The sequence below is a fragment of the Chaetura pelagica genome, unplaced genomic scaffold, assembly GCF_000747805.2.
Source record: "Chaetura pelagica isolate M959 unplaced genomic scaffold, ChaPel_1.0 scaffold369, whole genome shotgun sequence".
NCBI classification, from domain to species: Eukaryota; Metazoa; Chordata; class Aves; order Apodiformes; family Apodidae; genus Chaetura; species Chaetura pelagica.
Window position 1 is genome coordinate 139,638 of NW_009970235.1, and position 10,718 is coordinate 150,355.

At 47.2% G+C, this 10,718-nt stretch overlaps 1 protein-coding gene across 1 annotated transcript in view; it reads left to right on the plus strand.

Moving 5' to 3' along the window:
- NPTN (neuroplastin) overlaps window positions 1-9,418 on the plus strand; it is a 65,855-nt gene extending 56,437 nt beyond the window's left edge. The window contains exons 7-8 of the mRNA XM_010005930.1: window positions 8,840-8,860; window positions 9,358-9,418. Coding sequence (XP_010004232.1) covers window positions 8,840-8,860; window positions 9,358-9,418 — 82 coding nt within the window. The remainder of the gene's footprint in view (window positions 1-8,839; window positions 8,861-9,357) is intronic.
- The last annotated feature ends 1,300 nt before the right edge of the window (window positions 9,419-10,718 follow it).

Below are 10,718 nucleotides of genomic sequence, written 5' to 3' on the forward strand. Positions count from 1 at the left end.
GGATGTTTGCCTTTTGGGAGGAGAACAGGTGTGGAAGCAGTGACCTGTTTGTGAAGCTTGGGTGAAATCACCTTCACTGTCCCTGAGCTGTCCTGTAGAGAATGAAAGAAAAGAAAGAAAACCTTATGAAACAGATAATAAATGTTAATATTTTGAGAATGGCTGAGGCTTGGATCACTTCTGGAGCAGATCAAAACTGTCTTTAACTAGTGCATACCTAGAGGAAACCAGCTTTGGGTCTTAACCCCTTGGGTAGCATTTACTAACTGCTCATAGAGCATGCACTGGCCTAGGTGTGGATCCAACACAACTGAAACTGGGTAGTGCATGTTCCACTGCATCACTAACAGCTTTGCAGTTGCTGAGGGGTTGATACTGCCAGCAGTTTGTCCCCAAAGTGGCTCTCAACCAGCCCAGAAAACTTCCAAAGAGACATTTTAAATGTTCCCTTGCACGTTGCCCTTGGCCTGACTTTGATGTTGGGGTGGCCAAGGGAGAACCTCACCTCTTTGGTGTCCATAGTTGCCTGCATTTCAGAATGTCATTGGCTGGTGTTTCACAAGCTCTGTAATTTGATAAGCATTAATAGCTTGCAGCCTCAAATGGACTTTTGATCCAATAGAAATTGGCTTTGACTTGACCAGATCCCGGTGCAACCACCACGTTGGTGCAACTGAGCACACATTAGGGGCCCAGAGCTTCATACCTGTTTATTCCCTGAAGTTTTCCTGGCTGGTCTAGCTGCTCCTCAGATGCTTTGAGGGATCCAGGCTCATCATCTCCAATGGATGTGTCCGAGATGATGAGCCAAGTAACCAAGGTTACTAAATCTGCTTGCTCAGTCTGCTGTTATTTTGAAGGCAGCTAAGCTTGACTCCAGCACCTCTCCAGTGGACAGATGTTTTCTCTGTCCACTTTCTTGGAGGGCAAAACCCCTGTCACAGTCAGTACCTGTGTATTAGGTTTGCCTGGGTGGAAAGATAAAATCAGCATCACATCTTCTCAACCAAAGACCAACTCGAGTCCTACGTTCCCTTTGGATACTCCGGCATTTTCTGCACTTGCATTTGGAGCTTTCCATGATGTCGTGGTGGGAAATACCCCAGGAGCAGGGGCATTTTACAAATGCAGATGTGAGAAATCATTGATAGTCTGCTGATTTCCACACTTGGATATTTTCCTTCAGTCATTCTTCATTTGGTTGTTTGAAATTCCTTGTTACGAAATGCCAAAGTTAACGTTCAAATGCAGCAGCCTGTGGAGGGTTTGGAATTCAAACTCTCTGCTTCCAAAATCCTCCATCCTCCTCCACATGCTGCAGTGAGCAGATAACACCCTAGAGCTGAGCTAGCAACTCAGGCAGATTCCAGGCTGGACACCGTATTCCTTAAAATAAGTACTATTTGGCAAGAGCTGTGATACCTCTCAAATATCAGGTGGTTTTAGCTAATATATAAATTACTGTTATTACCATTGGTTGGATGTGTTAAGCTCTAAGGCTTCCTGTCCTTCCTCTGCTCTGCAGTAGCAGCAGCAGCCAAGAAACCCCAGCCATGTTTGAGGATGGGTGGCCAGTGTGCATGGGACTTTGGAGCACTGCCTGGTGGGTTGTTCTCATCTGGCCTGGCACGTCCCCCCACTGCCTGCTGCCTCTGAACAGCCTGAATGCTGGGGTGCTGTCCTCTCACCCCTTGGCAGTGGTCAGAGTGGCCCATGGGGTGCTGTAGATCCCACCTCAGGGAGAGGAGATGCCTCCCATATTGAGTCAAGTGCTTTGTCCCCTTGAGAATCTTTCTGTGTAGACCATGTGCAAAGATCATAAAATGCCAGACTGTTTGGGTTGGAAGGGACCTCAAAGATCATCTAGATCCAACCCCCCTGCATGGGCAGGGACACTTCCCTCTAGACCAGGTTGCTCCAAGCCCCATCCAACCTGCCCTTCAACACTGCCAGGGATGGGGCAGCCACAGCTTCCCTGGGCAACCTGGGCCAGGCTCTCACCACCCTCACACTCCACAATTCCCTCCTCATGTCTCACTTCAATCTCCCTCTGCCAGTTTTCATCCCTTCCCCCTTGTCCTCTCCCTCCCTGCCCTTGTCCTAAGTCCTTCCCCAGCTTTCCTGGAGCCCCTTCAGGCACTGGAAGGTGCTCTAAGGTCTCCCTGGAGCCTTCTCTTCTCCAGGCTGAACACCCCAGCTCTCCCAGCCTGGCTCCAGAGCAGAGCTGCTCCAGCCCTCAGATCATCTCTGTGGCCTCCTCTGGACTCTCTCCAGGAAATCCATGTCCTTCTCCTGTTGGGGCTAAATAAGATGACTTATTCAGGATGCTTTAGGATTTCTTAAGGAAAACAGGGATGCTAAATGTGGTAACTCCCCTATCTACAGAAAAATCCAAGCCTTTCTGGAGCTGAAGGATCTGTGAGATCTAGAAGACACCTGCAGCCACACAGAGCCTGACTGGTGGCAGCGTGGGCTGAGATGCAGTTCAGTTGCATCTACCCCAGGTCCTGCTGGGAGATGCTGGTGCCCACGCTGAGCTCTGCCATGTCCAGGTGATGTGGTTTCCAGGGCTGGCTCAGTTGAGCTTCCACAAATTCCTTGGCAGCCCTGCAGGGTGTGCTGTGTTCATCCCCTGGGACCAGCCCAGCCCCAGCTGGAAGCAGGAGCAGGATGGCTCCATCCTCCACTAACAACAGGCACTCTTAGTTGGAATCCTTCCACCTCTCTCAGCTGTCCTAGCCTGCCTTCCCCAGGTGCCACCTTCCAGAAGCTGCTCATCTTCCTGCCCTTTGATGCTTTTTGGAGAACTGTATTGAACTATTTAGCACTTCCAGCTCTCCAGAGAATCACCCAACTTCGTGCAGCATAAGGGAGTGGGACAGCAAATCCTGAGGGTCCCCCTGCTCCACCCTGACTGGTGAGGAACAGTTTTTTAGAGGAATATGTTTCTCAGGTGGAAAAACCCTTGGACAAACCAGATGGGTAATTCCACTGGTTTTCTTTGCACTTTACACAGACAGAAGAGGATATTTGTAAGATCTCCATAGAAAAGTGAGTGGTGTCACAGCTGCATAAGCCTAAAAAATAGTAAGTAAGGCTTGAGAGCTGTACCTTTGTGGGGAGGTTAATCCAAGAAGTGCCAAAACGGCCTTTTGATCCTGAACAGAAGCACCCAGTTGCTAGTGGGGGTTGTGGCTGTTTGGAGAGAAACATTATCTGTCCTGGAAGGTGTCTGGGATGCTTTCCAGAGCACTTGGGAACTCAACCTGGCCAGCCAAAATAAAGCCAATTCAATTAATTCCCTCTCATCTCCATGTTCCACAGGCTAAAAATGACCTGTCCTAGCCTGCCAAGTGCCTCACCTCCTGTGGGTGGGTAGAGTGACAGCTCACCTGGGTACATTTGGAGCAGCTCTTCTCCATTTACTGCTGAGCTGCAGTGAGTGAGGCCACTTAGGTTTGGGAATGTGTGGGAGGATAAAGGGCTGTGTGTTCCCAGGTACTTTCCAAACGTATTCCCTGGCCTCACCAAAGGTGTTACCTCCAGCTAGGAGTGTTGCTGTGCTGGAAAGGCAGGGACACTCCTTTAACTTTGGCATTTCCTGACTGCAGTTCTTTGGTTGCTGGTTTTTCTTTATTTTATTTTGCATGGACCTTGCCTTTGGTCTTTAGTCTCTTTGCTTTTTGTGCCCCAGAGCAGGGCTTCTCAGCAGCTCCTTTGCTGATATCTCCTCCTCCACATCATTCAGTGTCTTTTTTCTTTCCCTTCTGCTGCTTTATAGCAGAATAAAAGGATCTTTGCACCCATGAAATCCATATTTCTACCAGAAATGGTGCAAGGATGGCATTAGGGGATGCCCAGTGCAGGTTCTTGCTGTCGTGCCTGTGGATTTAGGGGCATTCTCATCCTCTGGGGGGGAGGTGACTGCAGGGAGCACCTCCAGTGCCCTGCCTGGGGGTGCCAGCCCCCCTTGCATCCAAGTGATGTACTGGAAGGAGGAAGGGAGGGCAGATTACCTTGGAATTTCTGCACCCTTTCAACGTGAGACTTCTGACTTGCTTTACACCTGGTGAAAGATCCCCTGCCTTTCCCAGGGAGGTGGTTGGTTGTGTAAAACCAAGAGTGGTGGGATGACAAAGGGGGCAGCTTCCAGTGGCTTTTTGGGGAGGAGAGCTGCATGGCCATGGCATGTGCTGCTGGCACAGCACTGCATGCACCCTGGGAAAGGGCTTCAGCAGGGCCTGCTGGGGCATATGGCTGGGAATGCAAAGTGCTTGGGCTTCCCCTGACAAGAGAAAGGAAGCAAAGAGCTTTTCTTCCTCTGTGGTAGAGCTTAAGCTGCTCATTTTGGGTAGATGTAGCTACCGGCCATCGTAAGCTGAACGTAGTATCTCCAAGATTCTTAAAGACAGTGTGTTTATTTTTCTGCTGTTGTTGGATTAAATAGCCTAAAACTAGCAAAGATGCTGTTTTAAAGGGTGTGTTCTGGGGTAAGTAGGAAGTAAAAACTTCTTGGCTACATTCCCCTGTAGGAATGTCAACAGTTTTTACTTCAACACCCATATTCTCCATGATCCTTACCTCCAAGCCATTAGGTGGCTGGGTTAACTCGTGTCCTTCTCCATTCCTCCCTTCTCATTTCTCAGCTTAATACAAAGACTTTCCATCCATGTTTTTCTGCTCCAGCTCTGCAGAAGCTCCATCCATCTCCCCACATTCTTTCCAATACTCATTATTTTTTTTCTTGACTGTCCCTGTTCCTGCCTATTACTGTAAGTAACTTAAAGAACAAAATGTTTACAAACGGTTTACCTAGTAACAAGTTGATTTGGGTTTGGGTTTTTTCCTTCCTGTTCCCCTCACCTTTCCTCTCCCACCCTTAAAATTCATCAAGGGGAGAAAATCATCAGATAGGCCCATTGCACGACTCCATAGCTTATCAACTAGGAGCAACATGGTTGTATCACAGTGGTAATTGAACAGCTTGGGGTCCTCTGGGCCTTTCTAGACTGATTTTAGGTGCTCTTATGGGATCAGAATTCCTGCAGTCTGACGTAAGTAATCTTGGCCAGAGATTCTCCAGTGCCCACAACCTTGTGCCTTCATTCCATTTCGGAGCAACTGCTTTCTTTTAATTGCTTTTTAATTGGAGTAAGCTGAGTGTCTCCACTCACCTCTTCTTCCCCCTCCCTCCAAAATATTCCCCTTGGAATACACTTCCACTGTAACTCTATGTCCTCTCCAGCTGCTGCCTTGAGAGAGAGCCTGAGGCTCCTGTGTGGTTGTGGGCAGCTCTGGGTGCTCCAGGTGGAGCCTTCCAAGTGTTTCATGAGTTCAAAACTTGAAAAATTTATTTTAAAAAAATCTGAATTTTTCCAACTTGGGCAAACAGATCCATATTCTTTCTAATGTTTTCCTCAAAATTTTCAAGCCACTGTCAGATTTTTCTCTCCCCAGAAAGCAAGCCCTGCTGCTAGTTTTTCCATCCAAAATTCCCTCTGTAGTAGTTCTGACAAATTGCTCTGCAGACCAGAGAAGTTGTGTTTTACCACAGGGCCCCAAAGCTGCCACAGATGTTCCTTTTGAGCATCTGAACAGAAATTGAAGCCAAGTTTCATTGGAGTAATGCTCCAGTTCACTGCTGGTCTGTAAAGGCAGGTGTGAGTAGAAGAAGTGCTGCTGAAGCTGCTGGACTCAGCTCCCCTTGGGGTGGATTTCTTGGTGAGATTTAAAGCACAAGCAGCCACCTAGAGCCCCTTTGGATGCAAAAGAGCTGGAAGTGCCCATCAGTGTTTTCATTTTTAACTCCCACCAGTCGTAAGAGGCTACACAAAATTAATTTGATATTAAAAATCAATCCCATGGCTTTGCAAAGGAAGTAAATGAAACTGACGTCTAAAATGCCTCCTAAATTAAGTCTGAAGGTAAAAGGGGTGACACCAAACAGCCCCTTTCTCAGGCTTCTGAAGTGTGAGTTGCATTCCCAGACAGTTAATACAAGTGGAGGAGCTAAAGCAAAGTTATTTGTCATCACCTTGCAATGTTTATGGCCAGGTATTTTTGCCTGGCAGGATGGATTGCACTGAAGACAGCAGCACTTGGCACCTCCCCGTCCTGACATGGGCCGGTCTAGGGCAGCACTGAGCAGATCATCCCTCTACCCACACAGAAAGCTTGGCTTGTTGGGGTGCTCTTTCATCCTTTCTGATATAAATCCGGGGAGTTTGGGGGTCTGCAGGCCCTCTCCAAATTGACAAGGCAATTCCTGCAGAAGGAGGGCTGTAGTGTGGGCACTTCCAAAAGCCCAGCTGGCCTGGCAGCCTTTGGGGAGCGGAATGGAATGAAGCTGCACAGTGGGAGGATGTTCTTGGTGGCCGCAGCTGTTAGAGACAAGAGCAGCTCGTCTGGCATGAAGGTTTTGAGTTGATATTGATCTTTGTGGGTTACTATGACTTCTTTTTTTTGTTTGTTTTTTTCCCCCCCTTCAATTGCATCAATACCCTTAAAAAACTGGTGGTAAGTGAGAGCTCTGCATGCTTTGGAGTTTGTTTAACCTCCGCTTCAGTCTATACAACGCACAAGTCATGATGTTAACACTTCTCCTTCAAACTCCTTCATTCACCTTCACAACTAATTTGGATTTCAGTTGGCTGGTTTTGGTTTGTTGGGTTGTTTTTTTTGTTTAGTTGTTTTTGGTTTTTTTAATCTTTATTTAGTCTAATTTTGTACTTCTATTTCTGTTGTTCTGTTGCCCCCTGGTTTCGCTCCAGTTCCGGTCTCTGTCTGTACTGTTCCAGGGATGCTTTTCCAGCAATTCCATGGCTGCCAGGATAGTAACACACAGAGAAATTGTCCTGAGGCTTCTGGAAGTTATAGATGGCAAAGGGGGCGAGTGGTGGGGATCCACCAGATGAGCAGTATTCTCCTAAGGATGTTGGATCTTTGCTAGGAAGAGACCCAAGGGCAGCCTGTGTAAATGTGAAGGCTTTTTTTAAATTATGATTGATTTTTATTCTTTCAAACACACAAAACAATGTATCTGAAATGGGCATCACAAGATTTCCATGGAGAAGGGAAAATGGTTCTTTTACAGCCAGAGAGAACTGGTAACGGTGCAGTCTGGTGTTTCTGAAGTCCAGCCAAACAAACTCTCAAAGATGTGGATTCTGCTTCTTAGAAAAGCTGAGATCAGCGTCCTAGAGCTGAGGGGCAGGGGTGGCAGTGCTGGGGGGTTGGGGCAGAAGGGCTCCCTGTGTCCCAAGCTCTTCCCACCCCACTGGTGGAGGACGTAGTGCCAGCTGCTTGCAGATCTTTTGCACATCCAAAGATGTTTGTGGAGGGAAGCTCTAGATCTCCTGTGCTCTGTGTTTCAGTACCTGATGTGTCTCTGTATATCTCCACTGTATATACAACAGCACATTGATGTCTGGTTGTCCCTCCTAGTCCCAGTTCTCCCTGTACCCTGTCCGATAGTGCACTGTTGCTGGTAATGGACTTCTGTGGACACTGGTGTGTCGCTAGTGTGTTTACTTTTGGCTGTAAAAGCTCTTGGTTTGTGGTTAGTTCTTTCTTTTGTTGAACTATTATTTTTGTTCCTGTCACGGTCCGTGCTCGCGGTGGCTTTGCCTCCCCGTTGCCTCGGGAGGTCCAGGTGGAGTAATGTCCCCTCTGCCCGACATTACTCCCGGCGTGTGCTCATGCGGATGCCTTTACACTGTTAAGACTGTAATCTCCATAACTGCTTCATGTGCACTAAGCACCCTTGTGGAATCCTGCTGAGAGTTTCCTAAAGACTTCGGGGGAAAAACAAAACCCGACCCCTCTTGCACGAGGTGGGAGCGGCACCAGTTGAGTGCCCAGACTGCAGGCCCTGAATCAGGCCCCCCAAAATCCCCTGATAGGAGTGTTCACGTGCCCTGAATTGATGCTTCTGTGCTTCTCTCCTGTAGCTCGGGAGCAAAACAAGCTTTGGTTTATCATTAAAAAAAAAAAAAAAGCCTTCAATTGGTCATGAAAAGAGCTAATGCCAAACGTTCCTCATTGGCAGATTTTTTCCCCAGTTTTTAAGAGCTAATATTTTTTTCCCCGGGGCCACAGGCAGAACAGCAAATGCCTGTCTTGTGTCCCTGAAGTCTGTTGTGGCTGGAGGTCTGACAACAGCCCAAACTCCTCCTGGTGTTTGGAGCCCTGTGGGAGGCAGATACCTGCTGCTGCTGTCCACAGAGCAGGCTGGACCCTTGAACCAAGGGTTGCCCATCCAACCTCCTCCTGACCTGCTCTGTTCAATTAGACATTGAGAAAAATGGAACATGTAGAGGGGTCCTGTCACCTCCAGGGGAGATGAGCAGATGGTGTGTGTGCCCTGCTGGGTGTAGACCAGTCATCAGCAGTTGAAGAATGGCTGACAAAATAATGAGATACACCTTTTTTGGGGGGGAAAAAAAAAAACCTGAACAAGAAAACAACCAGCAGGATTTTACAACTGAAACGTTGGTTTGTCTTCTCATCTATTTTTTATGAGATTGAACCACTGGAACTTGGGGACAAGATGAGTCTTGACCATATTGCAACAATCTGTCCGCTACAGTTGCAGTTCTTCATGACAAGCATTCAAAGTGTTAACTAAAAACCATTGAAGCAACATACCTGCCATTAAAACCTGAATCCAGATAAAAATAACTCCATGAACCTTTGCACTACCAAGTGGAATGGCCTTTAATGCTGTAGATAGATTGGTTTGCTGTTTGCAGTTCAGGCCGTGCCCGGGGCACAGACTGACTCCCTTTTCCTTTCCTTTCCTTGTCTTTTCCCTGGATTGCATCGGACTTCCTGCTGCCGCTGATGAACCCGCTGGGCCAATGTGAGACAAATATAACTGAGCTTAGTTTAAGGGTTTATGGGAGTCGAGGTGACATCACTAGTGGTTCCAGACACTTGGGTTTGTGGGGTGAGGAAGGGTGAGACCTGCACAGCCTGGTCTGGAGCAGCAGGTGTTGCTGAGGGAGTTGGGAACACCTCTTGGTGCTGCAGGGAAATGGGATCTCCTGGGGTGACCTCTTTGGTTGGGTGTTCTACAGGGACCTGAAGTAAAAGCAGCTGCTTCAGCTGTGAAAGGGAAGCAGCAAAAGTTGGAAGCAAAATGACTGATGTGGGAGGGGAACTGGGCTGGGCCAGGATACAAAGATGAGGGTATAATCTTTATATCCTCCTCATATATAAAGGGAGTTGTCTTCCCTTTATCCACTTATGAAGAGGAAGAATAAAATGCTCTTTAACTTGTCATTCCAAAGACATTTTTTCCTCATGCCTGTGGTTGATTTTGGTGTTTTTTTGTTTGGACATTCTTTCTTTCTCCAGGAAAACCAATTCTACAAACAATCATAAAGATAAAAACTTACGCCAGAGAAACACAAATTAAAACTGCTCCTCATGTAAGTATGACCTGCACACGTCTGGGGAAGGGTCAGGCCAGAGCTTTCCTGGTTCTGTGGTGGTTGGGGTGTGTGAACTTCACCTGCTGCTCATGTGGCAAAGTCCCCAGTGGGGGAGGATGGCACTGAGCTGCTGCCCCAGAGCAGCGGGACAACCAAAAGGTTGATTTAATAATATGCAGGTGGCTTAATGATCTAGTAGCTGTTGAATTCTGCATAATCATAAAACCATGAAGGTTGGAAGGGACCTCAAAGATCACCCAGTCCCAAAGCCCCTGCCACGAGCAGGGAACCACCAGACCAGGTTGCACAAAACCTCCTCCAACCTGGCCTGAAAAACCTCCAGGGATGGGGCATCAACAACCTTCTTGGGCAACCCATCCCAGTTCCTCACCACCCCGATAGTGAAGAATTTCCTCCTACTACCCAACCTAAATCTCCCTTCTGAGTTTCAAACCAATAGAAATCACCTATTGCTAATGAAAACGTGGTAATTAGAGCTGTGGAAGTGCCCGGGGTGAGGGCACCTGGCTCTGCCCCGGGGCTGTTGAGCTCTGACTGCAGGGACACACACACGCCGGGCATTGACTGGCACCTCTTCTCCTTTCTTTTTTAGAGCTTTAAGTTTCTGAGAGACTGATGGCAATATGACCTGCTAAATTTAAGGGTTGGAACTCTTGGTTCTAGAACTCCAGTTCTGTCTGATTATTCTTATTTTTGGTTTTCCTTTCCAAGTGAGCAACAATATGACTGTCTAACGCATGCCTTATTTAGCCTCTCCTGTAAGGATGACCTAGCCAGATAAATTTTAATAATGCTTCAGTGTAGAAGGTGTAAACTATTTTGGGCTTGATGTGCTGTGAATGTTGCTTTTTTTTTTTTTTTCCTTTTCCTTTCTTTTCTGTTTTTTTTTTCTTCTCCTTTTCCCTTTTCTTTCCCTTCTCTCTATTTCACCCTTAGGAGTAGTGAGCTGGTTCACGCATGCGCCATTTTTTACTTCCTGTAGCTGTTTAAAATTGGCTCTAAACCGCTCTGCTGCCACCTAGTGAGACTTTTTGTAAAGTACAGCGAGACTTAAAAATATATACAGTATATATTTATATTTGGGGGGAGGGAGGGAGGGGGGGGATGATGATGATGGTGGAAAACCAAACGACAGTAATCGTGTTTCATTTTGAAGCTGCTGATATTCATTCCTTACTGTATGTCTGAAAGAGGAGAGAATTCTGCTGTTCTGGTACTTCAGAGAAGTTAATATAAATTGAAATTATTTTAAGGGCTTAACCT